Consider the following 26,781-nt stretch of genomic DNA (forward strand, 5'->3'; position numbering starts at 1 on the left):
CCTACATCAGAGTTAGCTAGTTAAATGCGGCTCTCGCTTGGCCCCACATCGGACACAGGACTTTGCCCCCGCGAACAGATCAGGACAGGCGAGTTGCCTGACCGACCCCACTCGAGCCCGGCGCTCGGATGGGCTCCGACGGCGCGAGAGCGCCTGAGCACCGCAACGAGGATGCAGTCGCTAGGCGCACCAGTTCCAGTTATGTTAACGGTTACGTTAGATGCAGTCTTCACACTACTACATCCGAGTGGACAGCAGAAGAGACAGACACAACACCTGAAAGCAAGCAGAAATGAGGCCCGGACGCCGAACCTAACTGCCGTATGCCTAGAGCTACAGCACTGACCCAATGATGGGGAGACCGGGAGGGGCACCTATATACCCAAATGGCGTCACAGCTAAGAATAATGACGTGGAATGTGTGAGGTATGAACACATACCTGAGAAGGAACCGAATTCAATCATATCTTTGCAGAAATAAGATTTCTATTGCTATGCTCCAAGAAACCCACTTGGCGGCAGAATCCTCATCCAAATTAGCGGAAAGATGGGGAGGTATAGGTAAATGGGCGGCATACTCCAAATACGCACGAGGGGTCTTCACGTGGGTGAACCCAAACGTCCCGTTTTGCCTACAGGGCGTGGAAGCCGACAAGGAAGGCAGATACCTGATCGTGTGGGGGACCACTGAACACACCACAGTGTGCCTGGTCAACTCCTACTTCCCTCAGCATGGAATACCATCACACATCACAATGTTGTGCTCCAAAATAGCACACCATAGAGAGGGCGCCTTTATTTGGGGAGGCGACTTCAACTGCATCAGTAATAGTGCGATGGACAGATCGGTGACCCCCCCCCCCCCAACAACCACACAACTCCTCTACCGCAGCTCTCAACACTGCCCTGGCACACTTAGATCTGGTTGACATTTGGAGAATACAACACCCGGAAGAAAGGAGTTACTCGTACTATTCTGCCCCACACAAGATGCATACGAGGATCGACTACCTGTTCATAGACAGGGAACAAGTCACATCTGTGGACTCCATCACATACCTAGGTAGATCGATATCAGATCACTCACCGCTAGTTATGCACTGGAAACTAAAAGGCCCAAGGCCTCCGATTCCAACTTGGAGACTACCACCCATGGCACTCACTGATCAGGAATTCAAGGAAGACCTTGGCATCAAGCTCGGAGATTACGTCGACAACAACAAAGGATCCGTATCGAGCTGAAGTACACTGTGGGAGGCGATGAAGGTGGCAACACGGGCCGAAGCCATCTCTGGAGCGGGAGGCATTCGTAGACGCCTGAAGGAGTCACTAGAAGTATGCGAAAACAAAATAACGCGCCTTGAAGCCGACTCAGACGCCACACCGGAGATGGAGGAGACCATGAGGGGACTCCGAGCCGAATGCCAAACAGCCTGGGACAGACTAGCGAAATTTGACTTTGCAGCCAATACAACCAGAGCCCATAAAGAGGCAGATAAACCAGGCAGACTACTAGCATGGTTGTGCAAACGTGAACATCCAAGACACTTCCCCACGGAGATCAAAGATGCACAAGGAATAACGCATAAGTCCCAACTCGACATCAACACTGCATTTGCTGAGTTTTACTCTGAACTTTACTCCCACGATGAACAAGTACCCAGGGAAGACATTAGAGATCGGTCTTCCAAAACTGACAGATGAACAGAGGGAAGCATTAGACTCTGAGATCACCACTGAAGATATTACGGACGCAATCAGATCCCTGGCCACCAGCCAAACCCCAGGGAGTGACGGTCTCCCACCAGAGTTCTACAAGGCTTATGAAGCAACCATTACTCCGATCCTATTTGGGGTCTACACGGAGGCGTATGAGGAGGGAATTCTTCCCTGCACCATGAAGGAAACCATCATAATTCCCATGCTTAAGCCAAACAAGCCCCCTGAATGCTGTGATTCTTATCGCCCGTTAGCAATGCTAAACTATGACAGCAAGATCTTGACCACCATTCTTGCCAAAAGACTTGCGAGGGTGGTGGGGACTATAATACATGAGGACCAGAACGGTTTTGTCCCTGGATGCAATACCGCGGCCAACCTCCGAAGACTACAACATGTCATAGCCGAAACCCAGGAAAGAGACGAGGACCTAGCGGTACTGTCCTTAGATGCCATTAAGGCCTTTGATTCCATCTTCTGGGAATGGCGGATCGAGGTACTGAGGGAGTTCGGGTTTGGAGAGGGCTTTGTGAGATGGGTCAAGGTCTTATACAACTCCCCAATGGCCAGAGTGAAAACCGGCGGAATAATATCTGAAGCCTGGGAGATACAGAGAGGCACCAGACAGGGCTGTCCGCTGTCGCCCATGTTGTACATCCTGGGACTGGAACCAGTTGCCATCTACTGCAGAAATCAGTTCTTCGACGCGGGCATAAAACTAGGTAACCGACACTTCATAATCTCCTTGTACGCAGACGACGTACTTTTATACCTAAAAGACCCACACGTAAATGCGCAGGTACTGCTAGATGTTCTGGACAACTACGCCCGCTACTCTGGGATCAAATTCAGTAGGTCAAAATTTTGCACGTTCCCGCTGGCCAAACTTACTGAGGTGGAAGAAACAGACTTGCCAGAGGTGGGAATAAAATGGCAACCAGAAATGTTTCGCTACCTGGGAATTAACATAAAACATACCCCAGAGCTCACACATGTCCACAACACCGAAAAAGCTACAAAAGCACTCCGCAATTCTATGAAGTTCTGGTCAAAACTGCCACTTGGGATGATGAGCAGAGCAGCTATTGTGAAAATGATTATCCTCCCGAGACTCTTGTATCACTTCACAAATGTTTGATACTGCATCCCCCTATCCTTTTTCAGAAAACTGGACTCAATAATCAGGGACTTTTTATGGGGAACATCTAGACACAAGCTACCCTTAAAGATCCTCACGCTCCGACACAAAGAAGGAGGGGTGCAACTTCCCGATTTCCACATGTACTATTTAGCCGCACAGCTTGGCCACGTGACAAAATGGCTACAGGATGACCCAAATGCAGAATCAGAACTACTAAGATTAACACCCTCCAACCTATACCCCAAAGAGGCACTATGGAACCCGCTGAAACAAACAACACGAGACGCCCCAATGATCCTACAACTGGGGAGACTGATCTGGACCAGAACCTGTTCCACCCTCCAACTGAGTCATCCGTACTCCCCCAACACCCCCATCCTCGTCGATACATGCAGAACCATAACAGACCTCAAGGTGGCGAGAAACTGGGAACGTGCTGGGGTCTACGCATGACATGTACGAAGACGCCAAATTCAGAGAATTCAAATCGATCCTAGACTCAGAGGAGCTTAATAAAGGCCAATTTCCTGTGGTACCATCGCCTCAGACAAGTTGCAAAAAAGAAGTGGCCAGAATGGCCTGAAGAACCCAATTCAGACCCCTTGCTCAACGAGATGCACAAGCTCTCAGACGGTTGGAAACCAGTAACCCGACTATACGGCCGTTTGATGGACAGACCCAACCATAAAAGTGCAGCACTAAAAGAAAGATGGGAAACAGTCTTGGGGGTTACGCTCACGGACGCTGAATGGGAAAGAATATTGCTCTACCCCAAAGAGGTCTCTAGGAACACCAGATTTCGTCAAATCCAACTCAACATTCTATACAGAACGTACATGACCCCGAAGAGGGTGGCCGGTTTCAATAAAAAGGCCTCATCAAACTGCCCATGGTGCGGCAGCGAAGCAGCAGACCTGCTGCACATGTTTTGGACCTGCAGCAAGGTGGTGCAATTTTGGTCTAAAGTAAAGCACGTTTGCATAACTGCCGGCATCACCAGATACAACTGGGAACCAAAAGAATGCCTGCTGGGAGCACACCCCAGGGTGAGCAAACACAAACACGTGATCAGGCTGATGGACATTTCCTGCATCCTAGCCAAAAGAGCCATAGCAATGGCTTGGAAGTCGAAAGGGGGTCCGAGATACGAGTACTGGATCAAAGAACTAGATCGGTGGACCACAGCTGAGACAAGTGCCTGGCAAGACAGAACTAACACTGGAATGGGCGACACGAACAACACCCTTGAAGCATGGAGGGCTCTCCTCCGCGACATTCCATTCTCTGCAGATCACAAGCCCCCCTGAAGAACACGCCTCCCCTAACCTAAAATAAGGCAAGAGACAATTCGGGGCCTCGACTTGCACTCCTAAGGGGACAACGAGCGCTTACCTCTATGCTTCTCCGCTTCGGAATCCAAGCTGAAGGTCGATACCACTATAGTAGAAGACTGTGCAGTTCATTGTCATTGTTATTTGTTGTTTTTTGTTGTACGTCATTTTATATGGCCAACTCGGTCTGCTATTAAATACAACCTGCAATGTATGCCTAACCAAATGCCAATAAAATGTGTTATAAAAAAAAACTGTCAAGGCGATCCTTGCCCTGCTACTATCATTAAGGATTCTGCCCACGACCTGGCCCCATTCATCACGGCCTTCATTAACTCATCTTTTAAAACAGGTACTGTCCCCGACAACCTCAAGGACGCATGGGTGATCCCACTGCTTAAAAAAACATCCTTAGACCCAAGCATACCCACCAATTTCAGACCCATAACCACTCTCCCGTTTTTGCTTAAGATCTTAGATCGTGCGGCATACTTGCAGATCCAAGACTACTTGGAATCCAATAACCTCCTTGGTCTGCGGCAATCAGGATTCCGTCCCAGACATGGGACCGAAACAGCCTTGATAGACCTGAAAACTCAAATTGAGTTCTTGAAAGACAATGGGAAACTAGCCCTGCTACTACTCCTAGACATTTCTGCGGCCTTTGATCTGGTCAATCACCAAATCCTATGCCAACACCTTCATTCTGCTGCCCACTTCTCTGACTCAGCCACGGCATGGATCAAATCCTTTCTGAGTAACAGATCTATGAGGGTCTTCTCACCCTCTGCAGCCGCTGACCCTGCTCCAATTCACGGCGGCGTCCCTCAAGGTTTTGGCGTGTCACCTACACTCTACAACTTCTTCACGAAAACCTCTTTGATGTACTTTACTATCTGGGTGTCTCCTACACTAACTATGCTGACGACACCCAGATACTCATTCCCATGACTGGCGATTACATGGCTGATAACAAGGCCTTGAACGTTGTCCATCTGGTCATCCAGGCTTGGATGGCCCAACACGAATTATGTCTTAACGACAAGACGGAGCTCCTCATCTTGGGCTCCTCGCAACGTCTCAACAAACTAGATCCATCCTACCAGTTATTCATTGTTAGGCAGAAACCTGTGCAGTTCTCTTAGGGACCACTGCAAAAGATTTAGGACTACAGGTGTTGGCAGTAAACCCATTTAGTAGCAGTCTACCACCCAGATTTACCCGGTAGCTGTGGCTGAGCAGTCAGATTTCCCTCAAGAAGAGTTAGGCAGTATGTAAAGTATACACAATAGGGACTCAGACACAATAGCAAACACTGACCAGAGCTTTGGTATCAAGGTATATAATTATTTATTTAAAAACACACTTGTTGAAACACTCCAGCACTATTATTGTAAATCACTTCAAACACAGTTACTATTAATATATATATATATATATACACATCCCTTATGCCTTATCAGACAAGTCTTAGCTAACACCACTTATTTCCAGACAGAGGTGAGCTAACTATAGATGGCACTCCAATAAGTTAACGAGAAAGGGAGGGGAAAAAGGCAGAATGTAGGAAAATACACCACACTAATACTTAGGAACTCTTTAGCAAGGCAGGAAAGTCAAAAGTTACTTGTGAGCCAAAGTCCATAGGCCGGGCCCACTCTTGGAGAGAGCAGGGCACAAATGCATCCAAGATCACACAACTACAACAGGCTTAAAAAGTCTTGCAGGGAGTTCAGAAAGGATTTAGTTAGGCTTAGAAAAGTTTAGCCAGGGTGTCCCAGGCTAACCCAGGTTCGAAAGCCGGGGGCTAACTCTACCCCGTACAATTGGTTGCAAGATTTAGCCAGGCGGAACACAGTACCTTATGTGGAAAGGATCCTCCAGCGGGGGCAGTTGTTCCTGGCAGCGGGTGCAAGTCGCGGCGTCGTCCAGAGGAAGAGAAGATCTCGACGTGGAGGAAAGATGAAGGTCGTTGCACTGCCAGGGAAGAAACCAGCCGCGGAGTTTCCGGTTAAAGGTACTACCCTTTGTTTCACGGTCGTGGTAAAACGTGGTATCCTGGTTGCCGGGGTGCTTGGCACAGGCAAGGCGGCCACGAGATGCTCCAGGAAGCGAAAAAGGAAGGCAGACTGGTTATCCCCACCTGTCGAAGGAAGAAGACTCTCCGGATTGGAGATCTCCTCTGTCGTTGGGAAGTGGTGAGACGGATCAGCAGGGCTCCACCGGTGGTGTCGTCGTTGCAGGTCGGCTCAGCTTCTCCCTCTTCGGATTCTTAGGTCCTGTGGCGACTTCTGAAGATCCAGTCCCCAAGACCCTGCTTTTATGCAGCAAACCACTATTCATCAGTCCTAGCTGTCACTCAAACATGCTAAGTGGTGAGCCTGGGCCAACCAGAGAAGAGTGCGACTTGGGTTGCCAAGGCAACGCAGTCCAGAGTGCCTAAATCCCCCTCCACCCCTTCTAAGTACACCAGACAGAGTGGCACCACTTGGAGGGCTTCTGTGGAGAAGCCCGCCGAAACGGTGGAACAAAGAGCTCGAATTGGGTTGGAGTCACAGAAGCGAACACAAACGCCATTTTGGAACAGAGTTTCGGCAAAATATACCAACCGGCGATTTTATATTCATTTAATAAACCGGCGGTATGTTCGAGGCTATATTAAAAAGTGGTAGCCTCGAACAATGGGAAAATCCCATAGGGATATATTCGCGGCCGAATATAAAAAGTAGTTTCCACTGCCACCAGCCAAAACTCGATCAGGGGGGACGGAGACGTGTCCCCTCAAACAACAGACCCCGGGGAAATCGAATTGCCCCGACTAGTACGTCCACAATATGATGTACTGGTTCTGTTTCAGAAGTGAAGACTAGTAAATGTCAATGGGAACTTTACATGCCCTGGGAGACAGTAGTCAGTCCCAGGGTATGGAGTCTATGTTTGGGGGTCACTACGACACCCATGTGTTACTGCACTGAGGGTGCTGTGTAACACACATCACAAAAACACATGAAGCCCTATGGAGTAAAAGACCCCATAGCCCATAGAACACACATATAGAGTCAAAGAGAAACACTCAAATCATGTCCAAGAGTGAGGGTTAAAGAGTCTCACTCTTGGCAGGAGAAAAAAATAAACCCCAAAAATCCAGCAAAGCTGGTGGGGGACTCACTAGGTTTTGGAAATTAGCCTTTACAGAGAATTCTCCCTAACATTCATCATAGATGGAAATATCATTAAGTTCTCTAAAGACACAAAAACATTAGGTTTCTATCTTGACGCCACTCTGTCACTGTCACGACAAACAAATGCAGTTAGATCAGCCTCTGCTTACACCTGTAAACTTATTGCAGCTTGCAGACCTTTTCTGACTACTTCTAACAGCATCACCCTAGCCAGAACGCTCATCATGTCCAAAATTGACTATTGTAGTGCCCTCTACCTGGGGCCTAGTCAAGGGAACTTGAATAAACTACAAATCAGCCAGAACAACGCCATCAGGGCAGCGCTAAACATTCCCAGAAACCACCACATTTCTGAAGCCAGAACTAATCTACACTGGTTACCTGTCAAGCAGAGAATCTCACTGAAAACACTTGCCCTCACTCACAAATGCCTGGCGAGCAAGGCGCCCCCCCCCCCCACCTCTGCAACTGACTCTCCCTCCACACTTCCACCCGACCTCAAAGAACCGCCCAGACCCACTGCCTATCGATCCCAAGGTTCAAACTTCAAAAAGCTTGTGGCATGAGCTTCCCTGTCCTAGCATCTACGCTATGGAACACTCTCCCTGCTACCGACAGATCCGAGGACTCATTTAACACCTTCAAGTTGAAAACAAAATCATGGCTCCTTGCTCAGAACAGACATTCCGCTACTGCTCCATGCACCACAGTTCGCCTCCGACGCCTTGTTAATTTTATGGCATATTCTACTAGCCTTACTTGTTAAGATTATGACCGTCGTCTATTCTCCCTGTTATATTCTGATATCAATGCAATGATCCCTGCTCATTTTCCATGTCTGCCTTTACATATTATCACTTCAGCTACTGCAGTAAATACTTGTATGTAACTATGTATGTAAATCATTTCAAATTTTGCACCCTGGTGGCCCCGGGCTGGATGGTGAGCGTTACAAATAAATAAAATACAAATACAAATACAAATACAAATAAAACACGGGTAGGATACAAAGCATCCCCCCATTCTTTGTAACGTTTGTTATCACAAAGAAAATAAAAAGGGCAGCGGAAGGAACTCCCAGCAACACTGCACAGAAAATGCTTTGCTCTGCAATAATACATTGCAGATGCCTTAAAAGTTGGAGGAAAGCAGAACTCCAAAATGATACAGCCAAAAGGGTTGAAAAAGGTTCCCACTCACTCAGGAGAACAGATTTAAAAAAATGCAAGGGTCTAGTAAAAAGTGCTGGGGGACTCACAAGTGGGGAGAATTACACCCAAAAATGAAATTCTACCCAACAGAGTTCAATAAAATTGAAAGAGGAACAACGGGGTTCCCATGGTGGCACTCGGGACATGGAACCAAACTATCTGGCCGAGGAAAGGGTGATCTGGGGCTTCCAGGAGGTGCACATTACACATGGCATAGCCAATGAATTAATTGACATGGAGCATAACGAACAGACGATCGGGCTGGAAAGGGATTAGATGAGACCATACACTCATTCAAGTACTTTATTGCGCTATAGGTCTATGCAAACTTCCCCTACTCGTCCTCCCCGCCCGACCCCCGACCCCTCAGAAGGGAAATTGGTGGGCCAGTGTTGAAGGTAATTCACAAACAAGATTGGGTGGAGGCACAAGGTTGCATCACCAGACCCACTTTAGGTTAACATCAATTCCCGCAACGAGAGGCTCGACAAATCTTAGTATTCAGATCCAGGGAGGTGTCATTAAAGAAGTTCACCTAAAGTTATTATAGATCCACAGGAGGAGTTTTACCAAGAGGGAGGGGAGTTCTACAAGTATTACCCATTTACAAAATGCCCTGCACTCCAGAGACTATACTCGCCTGACACGATATGCAGTGGGTACGAAGATTAGCAGTAAACCAGTCTCCATAATTATCACTGGGAACACAGCAGGGTACCCAACGCGACTTCGGGCCATTTGTGAGATGGATCTTGGGGACACAGACGACAGGGACAGGACAGAGGCTCTTATGTTCTCAAGGAGACAGACATTTGTCAGGTTTAGAACTACCCAATTTAAGATTCTGCACAAGATTTACTATTCCGCAGATATAGTTCACAAAATGGACAGTAGGGAGACCACTCTGTGCCCAAAATGTAAGAGGGAAACGGTCATGTTTTTCCATAGGATTTTGCCCTGTTCCCCTCCCTTCAGGGCTATTGGGGAACGATTGGCATCGAGATCAACACAGTCCTTAGGTGAAGATTTGACATGGATCCCATATTTTCTACCCTTTCTGTTTAGGGAGACCTCGTGGTGATGTTAATGTTACAGGATATTTGTACTGCGCACTATCACCACTGGAGTGGTCCCCTTGCGGCTCTGAAATAGGGAGGGGGGTGAGTTAGTGAGAAAAAGCTGGAAAAGTACAAGAGAGCAGTGATGTGCTGTTGGCAGCCTCATCCCAGTGGGTCCGTTGGCTGGGCTTGGGGTGTTTTACGGTCGGTAGCCGTCGTGTGCTGTTTTGCAAGTCTATGTGCGGTTTGTTTGTTGTTGCAATGTAGTGAAGTTTATGTGAAATAGGGTGGGGAATCACTGACCTGCCCAAGATAATGGAATGGTGCACAAGCCTGGATAGAATCATGGAGTTTAAAAAAGCGATATACAATCAGAAAGGCAATTCTGTTAAATTTGGAGGAAATTACAAAATTCAACATCGAACCTGGACAGAGTAGGGGCAAACTGAATTGAGCTAACACTAATGTTGGACAGATGCACAAGTGTTCAATGTTGTGAGGGGTATTGGAGTCAAGTTAGTCAGGAATAAGGAGGGGCTCGGTAGGACCAATGATCTTGTTACTCTTGCAATGCTTTTTTCTTAATGTAAAAATAAAAATGGCAATAAAGTTAATTCATATAAAAAAAACGAAAAGTTAAAGAAGAACAAAGACAAAAGGAATACACGTTCTCTAGGTCAGGCTAAGCCTCAATCCTCAATAGTGACATTACAAGGCATACGTACCAACAGGGTAATTGCCTCTGTCTTCTGCTGTTTCATAGACGGCCCCAGGCTCAGAAGGTTCTCTGTGGCTTATTGCTTCCTGGTAGTCCGTCTCCTCAGCTTCATAAACCGGTTCCTCCTCCTTAGCAGGGGCTTTACTGGAACTTTTCACACTTGGTTCTACATCATACGTGTACGCGTCCTACAACATGAAGAGGGCTGGTTAGATCACTTTGTTAAAAAAACTTCGATAGAAATGCAAAAAAGAACTTGCAGAAATGTAATAAAATCAACTAGCAAGAATAGTTGCACATAATGTATATGCAGGGCAGTTTAAGGAGTACAGAATAACCAAGCTCACAAGGAACCAGTTACTTTTTAACAATAAATGACACTACATTAACATTTATGCTCACTTTTTGCCACACAGCGGCAAGGACAAGGTGGCACCTGGGTGGATAAACATCGAAGGGGTTATTTTTCGGGTGAATCCATCTCAACACAAAGTTAAATGGATTGTATAGTGGGTAGCAATCTCCTCGATTTACCACATCACATTTGGTGTAAAACCTCTGGTGTAACAGAAGGAAAAATTGGGCCTTTTTGTTTTACATTTGTTTGCGTCCTCGGACTGGCCTAAAGGGCAATTCCCGAATTACATGCCCAACATGCTAGCGTGGGCCCTTTTTTGGTCAAAATGACCCAGTATTTTAGTCAGAGTGGGCCACTTTGATTAGTTATTTCACTTTGCGGATTGTAGTTTTGAGCAGTGTTACTCAACAAATGCAGCATTTGAAACACATTCGACAAAAAAACGACCCCTTCTGTATTACTCAAACAGTACATCACAAAAAGAATGCAATGCTATTCGCAACTGTGGGCCACTTTTTCCATTGGTGCCCGGACCAGTTGTGTGCCCCAGTTTGACCGTGCTAGGGTAACTACTAACAACTGAAAACAGAAGTCTGAAAACTTGCCACAACTGTACATTAGGAATCTTACGATTGATGAACTGTATAACTCTAGGACTTTAGAAAGCACCACCAATCCATGTAAGGGGTGGCAGGTCCGGTAGGTAGTGTGCCATACAGATTATTCAAATTATATGTGAAGGAATGATGCTGCAAAAAAAAAAAAAAAACAATTTTAAAAAAAAAATCATGTGGCAATGTTCTTGGATTCTATACCACGTTCCACTGCCTTGTACATGCTCTCTTGGCACTCGGTGGATCCCAAAGTGAAGGGGCTGGTATTGGTTAAAGGTGAAAGGCACAATGCAAGATAGTGTTGCTGCTGTGTTGTTGCTTCCCATTCAGAAGTACCCAGGATGTGTGTGGTGGTATACGACAAAAGCACACAAGATATCTGTGTCCAGTAGGAAGCCTAATTAAACGGTTGCATGCAGTGGTCTGGGACTTGGATGCAGCATTTTTTGATTTCTGTTGGGAGGAATTTTAAATAGCTGTGTTGGGGAACTAGTATGTGCTTTGGTTGCTAGAATGCACAATTTGGGCATTTTAGTGTAGGGAGCAGTCAGTGGAGACCTAGATGGTCTCCGGAGCATCTACCCCGGTGTGGCTGTACAGACAACCGGATAGTTGGGCATTTTGGGTGGCGCAATTGTGAGGATAACCGGCAAGCCTGCAAAATCACCATAACCTTACCATATAGACTGTTAAATGTATACTGAAATAACACCTAGTAGTAGAAAAACCAATTGGGGCGAATCACCATCATCTCACCAAATATGGGACACGTGAATGACCCAGTCATGCCCAACAAGACCCAATCCCAGAACGAGGTTGAAGGCATTGCCGCAAGCCACCAGCCAAAGTCAAGACCTACATCTGGGTGTAAAGCATCTAATAAACAGCCTTATATTTTATGCTTGCGCCCAAGAACTTACAAATCTGCTCCCTGCATGGGGACAGTGCAACTCCTTTAAAGCAGCAGGGATATACCCGATGATCTTTGCCAAATACAAACAAATGTGATGCATACCTATCCAAATAATTAACAAGGAGACCAGATAATGTAAAACGTACCTGGAGCATCGGAACTCATCTCATGGATCCCAGTCATTCTATAGAGCGAAGAGTGGAAAAAGCTTGAAAAAATGCTGCACTGGTGACTATGGGGAATAGTCACCATACACCAGCGACCTCAAGTAGCACAGTTGCATTGGGACCTTTCTGTAGTCTAGCACTCTTGTGAGCCGTCTCCGTTAACAGACGGGTCACCCTGTGTCGCTCAGTCCCAGTCTATGCTCACCTCCATCAGGTACTACATGGTGTTGGCGGGCTGGAATTCACTCAGCACAGTTTTCTGTATTCTAACATTTGGCACATTATCAGCTCAGGAACTGGGACAGATCTCCACAAGGACAGTTTTCCAGCCCACATTTCTTCCTATTCCCAAGCTGCTTGTACCCATGTCTGTGCCGTTCGGCCATACTATTGAGGATCATGAGGGCAGAGCATGAATCTACTAACATCCTCCAGGCACACTGCTGCACTTGGCCACAACTGGCAGATTTATTTCTTCAGCAATGCTGTACAGTGCTTATGCCTTCTTATGCTACAATACTATATAAATAAGCTTTGATTATTTCACATTATGTTGCAACGCTAAGGCGCTTCCTGTGTAATCTAAGACAGTAAAGCCGACCTCGGTTTTAATGCACTGCTACACAAATTGCTCAAGTGAACTAAAAAAAGTTAATATGAGAAAATGGGCAAGAAGCTATTTAACACTACACAAAAAGTGACATGTCCTTGTTGAGCTTTCTGGTGTCTCGCAGAAGATTCATACATTTCGGAGGGAGATAATGGTTTGCAAATGCCAGGACTTGAGGAGCCAGGCATTCAAGATAAGCATCATCATTGTTGGATAATTAATTCTGCTAATAATTATGGATCACATCAGTCTAATAGCTGTTAAGTGATCAATGACAGTGAATTGATTTTCAGTGGACCAGCAGCACATCGGTGCAAGTGGAAGAGCTTCATGCAAGAAGGGCTGGCATCATGCCCAGGTGTGGCAAGCAAGGATGCACCCCTTCACCAAGCAGGAATGCAATCTGCCAAGTGAAACTTACAGCCCAATCACAGAAATCGATACATTCAACCTTTTGGTGGCCACCCAAACACTGTGGGCTGCTACATTTAACACATCATGGGCTTCTTCCCAAGATCGCTCCCCATGTGTGGCTTCAAATTAGAATGTAGACACTGTTCACAAAATAGTTCATATTTGCTTCAGGAAAAAACACTCGCCAGAACAGGTAGTGGCCATGATCATATGTGGCAGCAAATGTATCCCACTCACTGACTACTGGGACACTTGGCTGCTGGAGTAAGTAATAAGCTCACACTGGTTCACACTACGGACATCCCGAGGCCTGCCCCCTGGTAAGAGCAGGCTGTACCCCACTATACTTAAGAGCTACCCCCTAGAGGAGGCTACCAGGCAGCAGTACTAACTTTGGCTCTACGCGCATTAGAGCTAATCAGCTCAAAACACCTCCTGGTTTTGGTACTTACTGGAAAACAATGCGTCTCGCCAGGGTACACAAGAACATTAAATGCCAAATGTTTTACTTACATGCCCAGGACGGTATACAGTTTATATCGAATCTTTTATATTGAAAGAATATATATCGAATATTTTATAACAAAAACCTTTATAGTGAATACATTTAGGGGTGGGGGTAATGGGTTACATATTTTTGGAAACTGTCGTGGTGGGTTTTTAGGGGTTGGAAACAGAAGTTCGGGAGGGGGGGGACCCCCCACCTAAAAAATAATGCATTCACTATAAACGTTTTCATTATACAATATTCGATACACGGCTTTCAAAATACAAGTTTTCGGTATAAAGACATGGAACTGCCCAGGACCCCAAACCCGAGGCATAGTAGCACTTTTGCTCTTACGCTATGACTGGGCTTGTTCATGGTCTTCCACCAGGTATGCACTACATTCTCAGGCCAGGAGATTTTTCATCTCTATTTATCCTGAAACTAATGCCCAGGACTCCAATCCCAAATCCTAGTAGCACTTATGTTCTTCCTGGGCTTGATCATCGTCTTCCTCCAGGTATGCACGGAGTTATCAGTCAAGGAGATGTCTATCTTTTTTAATCTTACTTATCTGGAAATTAATTGCGCAGAACTACAAACCCAGGGCCTAGTAGCACCTATTTCCAACAATATGATTGGGCCCGATATTGCCATCCACTAAGTATGCACTGTGCTCTCTGATCAGGTGATGCTTAGCCTGAACTATCTGGGAATTAATGCTCTGAACTCCTTTAACCGGGACCCAGTATCACCTATGTTCTGAAGCTTTCATTGGGCTTGCTCTTTGTCTCGTGCGGATATGCACTACGCTTTCCTATCTAATGAGATCTCTAGCACACTCAGCTTTCGCAGGTGATAATGATGCAGTGTAATTTCACACTTCAAACCATAAACCAGGACGGGAATACGCAATCACTCGCGGCAAACAAATAAATGGGAACCAGAAAAATGGGGCCACTAGCACTTATGCCCTAGCAATAGAAATGGACTGACTTTGTTCCACCTTCAAGGAAATAACCAGGTGAAGAATCTGGCAAGGCAATCTCCTGCAAGTGACATTGATGTGCTGTCACCTGTTACACACTAGACCAGGAACACTCCGACATCTGCTTTCCATAATAATGTCAGTCAGACACGGCACCACCAACACAGCTTGGTCGGATGCTTACCTTCGGGTTCACGGAGTACCAGTCATCATATCTAGGATGGACTCGCAAGTCCGATAGAACAGAACTGGATGTAACTGCACACTGAGGCGGTGTCATCCCATCAGCAATTGCAGACTCAACAAGACACATGGAGGACCATAGACCTGCAATCGCAACTTAACACTGATGACACAAGCAGGGAAAGAGACGCTCAAGCTTGGTAATCAGAACAAACTCCACACTAGACAGAGAATGTCGAAGAACTAAAGCTCTAAAACAGGGAGATACGGTCACCTTGGCAGACTCTGGAATGTAATCAGGTACAGGGGACCCCCCCCACTCCCAATCCATTTGCAGGCTAGACTTGAATTGATAGCGTGTCGCAAAGTGCAGAAGAGCCAAGAACATTTAGAGCCCTTGGAACCCCCAAACAGTACATGGGGACATGAACCTAAATTGCCTTTTCTGCAGGAAGCCCTGCTGGAGCCTCCATCCCCCCTCCCCCTACGCAGCCACAGAGCACAGGCGGGCACAAATCGATATATTCATCAGAACGCAAAAGGTCCAGGTGCTGAATGCCCGCCTACCCATGCTGTGCAGATACAAGGACTGTAGGTTAGAACTCAAAGACAAGGGGTCTAGGGGGACGAGTGTGCAGGAGAGGACCCTTACACGCACTGTGGTTGTTTTACTTGTAATCTGCCGAAGAGAATGCTCCAGTATGGTCCCCTTTCCAGGGTTATCATCCGTCAATTATGGTTGGAAGGAGGGTGGGAATAAAGGAACAAAACTGATTTTGCAAGAAACCGAAAAAAATGAAAAACCAGTAGGACAGCCAAAGGACACAATATATATAGAAAACCAAACAGTCGTATCAGGTTTTGTTTCTTCGATTTTCCTGCTGGTATATTAGCTTGCATCAACTGGCTTCTCACTGGTTAGCAGCAAAAATAAATCAGACATGTATCGAAACCATGGCACCTTGAATGGATCATAATGCGCATTGCATATGTAAGCACTCACCTCATAAATATTAGGGCTGGGGGGACTTTGCTCCTTCACTTTTTGCGGCACAGGAGATGGAGGGGGAGTTTGCTTCTTGGCTTTGGCTTGTTCCTTTGTAAGATAAGGGCAAAGAAGACTTTAGGCTAAGAGTAACATCTTGAAGTATGCAGTGCGTGTATACGTGAAGAAGGCAAGCTAAAACAGTAGTCTCAATTCACCACTATACAAAGGGGTTACAGTTCAATATCACCCTGCACGATTGGCATTTGTGGAAGAGACCTTGTATGAGTCAGGGACGCATGCAGGAAAATGTAACCTAATTGAAAACGGACCTCTTAACTGGGCTGGTTACATATTAGACACATGCTGCAAGCTGAAATGAAACGGTAACTGAAACAGACGTGAGTGGCCACACCACAGCAGGAGTCAAGTCAACAAAATAGAAAAAGGAAAGTAAAGTGCCACGGCATGACATGACACTATTCTGTTGCAGGTTTTTTTTCAAGCACTGCTTGCTGTTTTTCGGCGCTGGCTCAGCAACACTTTGGCTTTGGTTACATGCTCATTTTATAGATATCCTGCGTCAAAATGGCTAGCTTGCTCTTTGACTGGGTCCTGCTTTGACTATGATCCAGACTGAAATAGAGCAAAGCAAACAGAACTGATGTGATACCTCGCCCCCAAAACACTAAATGAATGCAAATATTGCGGCATTATAAGAGTAAAGTAGCAATTATGAAGGCATAACTACTTTAGTGTAGGAGAATTCATGATTTTACACAGATCACAGTGATCTAATTTCAGCCCAAAAAGCCCTCAATCCCACCTCCAGAGACCTCCACCTCGTTCCAATTACTGCTCGTGTTGCATAAATATAAACGTAAACTAGCCCTGCTGTAACTTTGCCCCGAACGCATAATCTTATTAATCTCCGAGCTGTGTGCACACTTAAATAACCAAAATAAATAAAACATGAAAGTCTTACTCACCGGCGTGACTATCTGTAGGGGCGAGTACAACTGATGAAAACGCCCTAGAAGGAGAGCTTGATACTCTATGCAAACAGATTACGGAGGACAGCCTGGCCAAATGCTGAGTCAGCCCTGGCACTGGTACCCAGACAGTAGTGCTTGCAGAAGGCCAATGTTGCAGCTCTGATTACTTGCCACTGTACGTGACATTGGAAGGCAACAGCTGCTGCCTTGGTCCTTCTAGTGTGAGTGCATGCCCCTTGGTGACTCTTTGCGCTGAGCCGGATATGCCTCTTAGATGGCAGCAGTCATACATCTGGCTATTGAAGCCTTGGACGCTTGTTGTCCAGGCGTTGAGCCTCTAAATTTGACAAGTAAGGCGTCGGACTTGTGAAAGGCCTTGGTCATGTTGAGATGGAATTTTAAAGTTCTTCTGATTTAACAGCAGAGAGCCTTTTCAGCATCTTCCTTGGGGTTTGGAAAGAAAGTGGGGAGCACACTCTCTTCATTAATGTGGAAAGGGGAGACCACTTTTGGTAGGAACCTGGGGTGTGTGTGTGTGGAGCATGACCTTGTCCCGGTGAAACAGTGTAGGGTTTGGAAGCCACCAGAGTCTGAATCTCACTAACTCTGCAAGCTTAAGTAAGACCCACTAGTATCACTGTTTTGAGCGTGACCAATTAGATGTCCACTGTGGCCATAGGCTTGAATGGTTTGTGCGCAAGGGCGCCAATAACAACGTTAAGATCCCAGACTGGGTGCACGCTCACCTGGTATCCACAGGGACGCCACCCAGCCCTGGTTGGATGATTTGCACTCTCGAACCCTCTCCCGGTCCCTTGGTAAGGCCTCTGGTTAAAGATGGGTCTGCAATATAGGGGAGCTGGATTCAATACCAGATTGTCTTTATGTTTTCCCACCTCCCTTGGCCTCAACTCCTTCCTCCCCCTTGGGCCTTCTCCTTACCTTAATATTGTAAAAGGTGGATTCTCCGTCCTGCTCCTCGTGGCAGGGGCGCGTAGATGTGGGGGGTGAGCAGCGACCAAGTCACTTCACTGGTGCAAGCCCCCCGTGGGAATCCAGGCCTGCTACAACTCCGTAGGTTTGCTGCTTTACAGTCTTTATATGCAGTTCTTATGTTCCTCTTAGTTTGAATAATCATGTCTTGCTTCTTTCCTTTTAGGTATGGAAAGGTATTTTGGTGGTGTCATGCAGTTTGAAGATTAGCATGGGCCGGTAGGCGAAAGCACGGTGTGTGCGATGCTGTCCGGTGAGTAATGCGTGATGAGTGGCGCTGTTTCGCCTTTTATATTGCTAACCTGTGTCTTTTCTCTCCTTGCAGGTTGCGATGTTGCTCGCCAAGTGCCGTAATGTACCAGCAATGATACTGACCAGGAGATGACTACCCAGGTATGAATTGTGTGGCTTTCTTCATTCGGGAGGAAACGCGAGTAAACGTTTACTAATGCTGTCTTTCTTCCTCCTCTTTTCAGGTTATGGTATCCCAGGATGCACGCAGTGCCGGATGATGGGAGTTCGTACCTTCAGGTGAGTAGAACTGAAGTCAGCAATGGATTTAAGACAGGATACTGTTCCAGGTAAGTTTCGTAGTGTTCTTTCTATCTCTGTAGGTCCTTGGTTTCAGGTACGCTGGCATCAAAGAACTCGACACAGTGAGCGTTACGCTGCCCACAGCAGAATAACGCAAAGCACGTTCTGCTGTTTGGGTGCGGTTTAAATAGTCTCAGGTAAAGTAGTCCAGGTAAAATAGTCCCAGGCCTGCCACACCCAAAAGACTAGATCGCATAGCTCAGTTCCTTGTACGGACCTATGTGTGTGCCTCCATGTTGGCTGACCTCCCGCCTCCCCCTCCCCCCCCCCCCCCCCCAAGTTAAATAGTCCCAAGTAAATAGTCCCATTCTAATGTTGGTCTTCATGATGGTTATGAGCCTGGCGCCAAAGGCGCCAGGACTGACTCCAAGAGAGTCTTGGATGAGGTTTTAAGGCCTTTGACCTGGCCCTAACTGGAAGGCTGACTTGCCAGTGAGGGCCAGGGGCAAGGGTCATGACGAGGGTAAAGCCTGGTCAACCCTGCCAGATGCCTCTTCACTACTGCATGAGCCAAGGAGAAGGTAAACCGAGTTCCTGTATGCGCCAATGGCCGCTAGGGATGTTCTGTATGTGTCGACCTGGACCCCTGACCTGGCTAAATACACTGAGAAAGACGAAACCTGGTCCAGAGTGCAGGATAGGGGTCCACTCCGTTTTCCTTGGACCAGAAGCAGAACATGGTCATTTGCTCTTGTGCTTTCTAGTAGCCTGACTACTGGCTTCCTGGATGATTTCTAGGTTGTCTCGGGACAACTGGAGATGTTGCAGTCTCACCTGCTCAGGTAGCAGGCTTCTAGGGCTAACAGGGCTAACCTCTCTGGGCAAGGGTGAATCACCAACCTCCCCTGCTGTACCCGGAGCGGGCCCTCCCCGAGCAGGAGAGGGACTTCTGGTTGGGCTGTCAGCTGCCAGAGGTCTGAGAACCAAGGCGTGGCCGGCCACTGCAGCGCTAGGAGGATGAGACGCAGGTGCTGGGATTGCCTGATCTTACAAATAACCTTGTAGATGAGCGGGGTAGGAGGAAAAGCGTAAGCCCACATCCCATCCCAGGGGATCTGGAGCGCGTCCCAGAGGGATCTGTGCCGACGCCGCCACCCCCTCCTCCAGGAAGCAAACTGCTGACAGGTCCGGTTGCTCTCCGTCACAAACAGGTATTTGATCGGGTGACCCCAACTGTGCTGAAAATCTCTTGAAGGACTCGTGTCCAGTTGCCACTCGTAATTGTTGGAGCCCATCCAACTGAGCCTGTCCGCCTCGAGGCTCAATTCTCCCGACAGATGCACCGCTGAGATCCAGATGTCCTGCTCGATCACCTACTACCAGATGCTGAGAGACAGTCTGCATAGGAGGGGGATCTGGTGTCCCCCTGCTTGTTTATGTAATACATGCAGGTAGAGTTGTCCGTCCGAATGCAAACTGCACTGCTCCTCATTAATGGCAGTGATGCCTAGAGTGTGAGCCTAATGGCCATCATTTCCAGTCAGTTGATGTGGTTTTGCTAGACCATGTACTGAATGAGTCCCCAGGGTAGCACCCCACCCTTGGAGTGTGGAGACCGTAGTCACAGTATGATCCGTCGGAGGCGGTCTGAATGGTCTGCCCACCATAAGGTTTGCATCCTGCTCCCACCACATGGTTCTGCTGTATGAGCGCATGTATAGTGACCAAGGCTCCTTGATGACCCGACTCCTGGTTCCAGGATGCTGAAAAATGCAGCTGCAGCCTCCTCATTCGCAGCCTGGTTTAAGGGATAACCAGGAGGCATGCCACCAGTACTCATAGCAGATACTGATACCACCAGGCCGTAGTTACTGTTCTGCTGATGAAGTGAGCAACAGAAACTTTGATAGCCACCACCTTCTCCCCCGTGGGGGAACATCTTCTGCTTCAGAGTGTCCCACAGCAGCCCCAAAAACACCAGAGTTTGTGTAGGGTAGAGCTTAGACTTCTGGAAGTTGATTGAGAACCCCCAGTTCATAGAGTGTAATCATGAGTCTGGTCGGTGAGTACCTCAACTGGTCCGGGGACCCCCTCTGACCAACCATCGGGGTAAGGATGCACATGGAGGCCTTCTGACTTGAGCAGGTATTGAAAGTGCAATCCCATGACCCGGAACCGGAGGAAGGGTCGATGGGACTGCACTATGGGGACATGCAGATACGAGTCTTTCAGATCCAGGGAGCACATCCCGCCCCCCTCCACACAGCATGTCCACTATAAGTGCTGGAGTCACCATTTTGAACTTCTGCAGAGGTAGGTATAGATTCAGGAAGGAAAGATCTAGGACCACTCGCAGACCCGCCTGGTTCTTCTTTTGAATGGCAAAGATGGAGTAAAATCCCTGCCCCTGCTGAGGGAAAGTAACCTCCTCCACTGCCTCGCTCTCCACCAGGGAATGAATCTCCGCCAAGAGTAAAGGAGTTGCGATCTGTGGGGTTGAGGGGGCAATGGCAGGAGAAGTCAGATGCCCAAGGAGACCACCAAAAGCACCCATGAGTCTGAACACCAAGCTTTACTTTGCAGGGTCTGCATGCACCCAACTGGGGTGCTGTGGACCTGAGAAGAGCAGTCATTACTTTTTTTGGGTCGGAGGCAGATGACGGAGGGGGGCTGAAAAAAGCTGTGAAAGACTTCTGGTGTTTTCGCCTATGTTGGCTAGGTGACCTGTCCAGTTGTCTGGCACCAGCAGTCCTGGAAACACCGGAAACCGCCACAGGATCGGCCTCTGTCTGATCGAGTGGCCCTGCGTGAGGATTTTGGCAGCTGACTTGGTGAGAATGGCCAGGGACTTGGCCATCTGTGAGTTGCACTTCTTTTTTCCTAGTTCCTCGTCCATGGAGGAGTGGAACAAGTCACCACCCTCGAAGGGTAGGCCAGGATTCTGTCCTGAACATCAGGATTTAATCTGGTTGCCCTGAGCCATGTCAGCCTTCTCATGTCAGTTGCCACACAGATTGCCCAGTTTGCAGTATCTATGTACGCCACTGTGTACTCCATGATGTCCTGTGCCAGGAGTTTTGCTCCTGCGAGTCCTGCCTTTGAAGAGGCTTGTTCGTCGGCTGGGATATCCAGAAGGAAGTCTGCTATCCCTCTCCACAGCCGTTGGTTAGCCGCTGCCAGGATGCCGATGGCACCGGCCTGCCTGAGGTGAAGTCCTGTGTTTGAGTAGACCACCTTCCTGTAGGCCTCTAGCATTTTCTCTTCCTTGTCCAGCAAAGTTGAAGTTGCGGTGCTCGTGGTGGCAGTCTGGGGCTTGGCATTTATAGATGCTGCCGTAATGACTGAAGACAGTGGCTGGGGGTGCACTGACAACTGCAAAGTGTCTCCCTCCACCTGCCTGAACTTTGCGTCCAGCCTCTTATTTGTTGGCTGAGTGGAGTGGGGTTTGAGACATCCCTTCTTCGCAAGGGCCTCCACATCCTTCTGTAAAGGGATGCCAGACCTGGATTCTGCTTTATTGGTGAGCACTTCCCCAGTACCCCTGACTCCGGCAGCTGCCTCTGGGGCTGAGGAATGATATGCTATGGGATTTATAATATACCTGTACATAAGTGTTTCTAGGCGTGACAAGACAAGGAGGGGGAAACAGAGGGAGGACAAAAACAACAATCTTACTAGGACTTGTGTCATTCAGATGATGCAAGTGCAGGGAAGAGGAAGGGGAGAAGTGCTGAGGGAGTGGAGGGGAAATGCAGGTAACTCAATAAGTGCAGCCAGCGGGTGGCTCAAAATGCAGAGAGAAGGGACTGTAGGGTTGCAAATACAGACCATATGTCCTGGGGGAGCCTGGAGGCAGTGCAAGGGCAACTCGACATGCAGGAGCCTAGGCCCGAGTTCAGAGGGTAGCCAGGTGACCAGTGCACAGAGCAGTCAGGACTTCAGCAAGGGATAGGAAGAGAGAAAGGGGAAGCCAAAAGGAAGGTCTGGAGTTGCTTCCAGAACTGGAGGTGGTTCTGCTCAAGTTTGAGAGGCAGGGACGCTGTTCCAGAGGGAGGCCCCAGTCAAAGAGATCTGCCCCCAACTCTCTGCTTGGAAAAACATGGGACACTCGGCGTTGGAAGTGGATGAGCTGAGAGCTCGAGAAGGGAGATGTTTAGGAAGAGAGTTGGAGGCAGTGTGGTCGCAGGTCCCAGAAAGCCTTGTGAACGACGATGCAAAGGGTCTTGAACTTGAGCCTTGCTGCCACAGGGAGCCAGTAAAGAGATTTCAGAGCTGGAGAGATATGAGGCCAAGGACAAGTCTCGCAGTCCTGTTCTGGATATGTTGTAGAGGTCAGAGGAAGGCAGATTTAGAAAGAGGCTGTTGTAGCAGTCCAGCCTAGAGAGGACCAGAGCTTTGGAGACAGTGAGATTCTGGGGGAAAGTGAGGAAAGGAAGAATACCTCTGAGGAGGTGCAGCTGATATTTTGACTTCTTAGAGACGTCAGATCGTCAGATGTGAGGAGAGAAGGAGAGGGTGAAGTTGAAGAGGACACCAAGTTCTTAGCCTCACAGGTAGGAGCAGGAAGAGGGCCCAGAGTGGGCGGCCAGAGAGAAAAGGAGGGAGCTTGTGTTCCGATGAGGAGGATTTCAGTCTTACTGGTATTGTGGCAGAGATCATTAGCAGCACACCATTCCTAAATGCCCAGCTAACCCGGCAATCCAGTCATGGCATTCCCTCGCCGAAGAAGGCGTGTCCTGCTCCTCCTCATCAGTGTCTTGTTGGTCACCTGTGTTAGAAGGGGCCCCTGGGTCCGCAGTTGTTAGTTCTGCCACTAAAGAAGGCCAGGCGCTGGAGCTGGGGGTGTAGGCAGCTACTGGAATTACCAGAGACGTGGGCAACGGTGGTGGAGGAGGTCAAGGCTGCGCAGGCACCAGCTAGAGTGGCGGTGTGGGAAGCAGCATCTCCTGGATTATGCCCTGGAGGATGTTCCCCATCTATGGGGATAGCATGAGGGTAAAGAATGTGTTAAACGATCCTCAATGGGCTGGGTGCGATCCTACACCGGCACCAGCTCTGGTTGAGTAAAGGCCCGCTGTCTGCCCCCTCCTTGCGAGTTCATGCCCTCATGGTACCGTGCATGACCCGTGAATGTCGGGTATAACGTGGTCCACATAACCAGAGTCGTAGGACCCCAATCTGCCCTGGCCAGAGGCTCACGCCTTTGCGGTTCAGCAAGTTGGCGGGCTTCTGTCCTGGGCGCCATCATCTCTGCACGCACCGCCATTTTGTCTGTGCCTTCCATACGTGCCACTGTGGATGACGTGGGCCTTGGCTCGTACTTAAGTAGAGGGATTACTCCCAGTACTAGGACCTGGGGTCAGAATACTGTATAATGTGAAGTTGTCCTGGTTGGTTTGTTTAGGAGCACAGTAACGTGCATTCGATTTTCGACGTTTTTTTTTTTTTTTTTACATTTAATCTCTCTAAATTACCAGCATTCTTAGCAACAGTAAAAAACAATCATCGTTTAGTTGTGAATCAAATTGTTTTATATATAAATATAAAGCGATGGTATATCAATCCCCATCCTCTTATTTTTTCATTTTTCAAAGTTGTTTCGACAAAACTTGCTTTTTCTTTTAGAGCAAAACATTAACAGGGTATATGGCATTTAACATCTTATGCGTTTGCATATATTCCAAATTTCATACATAGACGTGCATTCATTTCTAAAAGTTCTTTCAAGCCATAAAACTTGAATTGATATAGAAACTCTGCTCGTATTTATATTTGAATTGTTGTATAACAGGACATTACATATGGTAAAGAAAAAGTGTGATAAGTAGCATAAACATAACATTGTGAGAATCTAAAGTTTTTCTGAACTTTTAATTACTCTATTATTCCAATGTTCACTTTAGGTATTTGTTCCACTTAATTTAGTGGAAGTGTACTGCTCAAGGGTCCCTAATAAATGAGACCTGGGATACTTAGTGTTGGTCTACTTAGTGTTCGTCAACGATTTATTAGCAAATAGTTCTGGGCAGGTCTTCCTATTTTGGAGTCCTTCAGCAGGTTACGATTTGGTCTGCATTCATCTGAACCTGGTTGGTGTATATAGTTTAAATGAGAGGTATAACTGCTGGTTAAAAATTGTAGCCAAATGTGCACATATGCAGACTGCTAAAAGAACAAAAAGGGCTGTGAAGGTGCACAACATAGACTGACCTTGTAGAAAGTAGAGTTTCTTCACCCAGAGGCTATTAGTGGGTGCCGTTATGTGGTACAGTTGCACCACTGAAGAGGGACTTCATATTGGGGATCTAGTGTAGGAAACACAGGCAACAACAGTAAGGTGTGCACCTTGTTGTTCGAACATTGTAGGGTGCATTAAGTTTGTAAGGGAAAGCTTGGATGTTCGTAATTTCTTGAAAACATACTCCGAACTCAGATTTCTTACTCGGTTTGTTGTGCAGATTCACACTCTCTATTCATGGAACGAGCTGGGGGGCAAAGAAATGTGCCGAGGGTTGGTCAGGAGGAGAATAGGGATGCAATAAGGAAGCTCTACAGTCGTTACATTTGTTTGTTAGATGCATGTAACGTAGCTTTGACGGAGATAGACCGAGGGTGTGGTTCTCATTACCTGTGAGGTCCCCAGTGCTCTAAACTGAAGGAGGGGGGGGGGGGGGGAAATCAGTGCAAGAGCCTGCTTCCATAGATGGGAAGCGTGGTCGTGCTCAAGGGTATTGCTGGAGGGAGGAAAAAACACAGGGAAAACTACTGATCTCCGAGCGTTTCTAAAAGAACACGGGACAAAAATGGCCCATGTCGTAGTCCACCCAATATTCAGTGCATCGGATTTTCCTTACCCTATGGGGCCATCTGGGCTCACTGAGGCAGCAGTGTAGCGCCCGCTGTGTGTGAACAAAAGAGAAAAGTTGCACGCTCGGGTTGTGCAGTAAAATGGCGACTGCAGGCTGTAGTAGGCATACACAGTGGCAGCACGCATGCGCGGTCTGTCGAGCGAGTACGGCCCGTTGTCATGGAAATCATGTAAACTGTAATGGAGGAGCTAGAGGTGAGCGCACGCCGTAGTCATGGAGATGGATAGGCAGCGCGTCTGCGTGGACCAACATGCAAATTCACATTCCGCCAGTTGTCATGGAGACCATGCATGCAATGTAGTGAAGGGCTTGGATGGGAAGTACCTGCTATGCACATATATATGGTATATTATTGTACGTAGTGGCTCAACTCCTGCTTCCCAAGGTTCAGTAGAAGGGAGGGGCAAACATATCTACATTGTTTGAGAGGACGAGATGATGGAGGTTGCAAAACCTGGTGTATATGTAGGTAAGATACCCATATTATGCTACTGCGTGCATATTACTAAGGATGTACAAGGACGGGTCCGTCTGCTTGGTGAGGACACATTCTTAAAAATGCCTGGATTGGCTGGTGCATCATTGTGTAGATGGTGGCACCAATTCGTTGAGGCCGTCCACTTGGCTCTGGAGCTTGTGGATCCACCAGGCTTCTTTGTGGGCTCGGGCTGGGCTCGGCCTGCATGCCTGGATGCATCGGCTCTGCCCCACGCTGCACCTCAGGCGTGAGCCTGGTGGGCAATTGGCCCCCGGCCATCTGGCCGGTAGTGCTGTCTGTGCTGCGTGTAGGTGCCCCCTCACGAGTGTGCCCAGTAGCAGAGCTAAGCCCCTCGGGATGTGTCCTGGTACTAGAGCCAGTAGGCCTCCTCAGCGGTGGAACCGATAGGGCCCTTAGACCCTTTGGCCGTTAAGCCAGTAGCTACAAGAGTCTTGGTGTCTTTGCTGCCAGTGTGAGGGTCTGACTTACCCCTCCCATTAGTAGGCTTCTCCGGGAGGGAGTCGGCCCTGCAGGGTACATTTGAGAAGAGTGTGCTTACCTTATTGGTCTTCCTGCGTACGTATTCCATAATGCTCTCTGGCGGAGTCCTGGTGAACAACTCTCCACCACTCCAGCCCCGTTTGAGGGATATGGGTGTGAGCGTTGCATGCTGAGCAGCCTTCCTATCCGTGGTCTTCCCCGAGGCACCGGAGATAAAGCGTGTGCGGATCCGATGTGGGAAAGGAACCATCGCACGACGGACACCTGCTGAAGCCAGCCACGGTCGACATGCTCCGGGAACATGCTAGGGCACAGGTGGATGGTGTTCCAAA

General features: G+C 47.9%; 1 protein-coding gene across 7 annotated transcripts in view; it reads right to left on the reverse strand.

Annotated features, from left to right (window-relative positions):
- The window catches only part of CTTN (cortactin), a 382,583-nt gene that overhangs the window by 38,584 nt on the left and 317,218 nt on the right, over window positions 1–26,781 (reverse strand). For all 7 annotated transcript variants that reach the window (XM_069623419.1, XM_069623423.1, XM_069623421.1 and 4 more), the window contains 2 exons: window positions 16,098–16,190; window positions 10,368–10,548 (listed from right to left, as the gene is read on the reverse strand). In XM_069623419.1, coding sequence (XP_069479520.1) covers window positions 10,368–10,548; window positions 16,098–16,190 — 274 coding nt within the window. The remainder of the gene's footprint in view (window positions 1–10,367; window positions 10,549–16,097; window positions 16,191–26,781) is intronic.

This window comes from Ambystoma mexicanum, chromosome 11, assembly GCF_040938575.1.
Source record: "Ambystoma mexicanum isolate Mex_15411 chromosome 11, UKY_AmexF1_1, whole genome shotgun sequence".
NCBI classification, from domain to species: Eukaryota; Metazoa; Chordata; class Amphibia; order Caudata; family Ambystomatidae; genus Ambystoma; species Ambystoma mexicanum.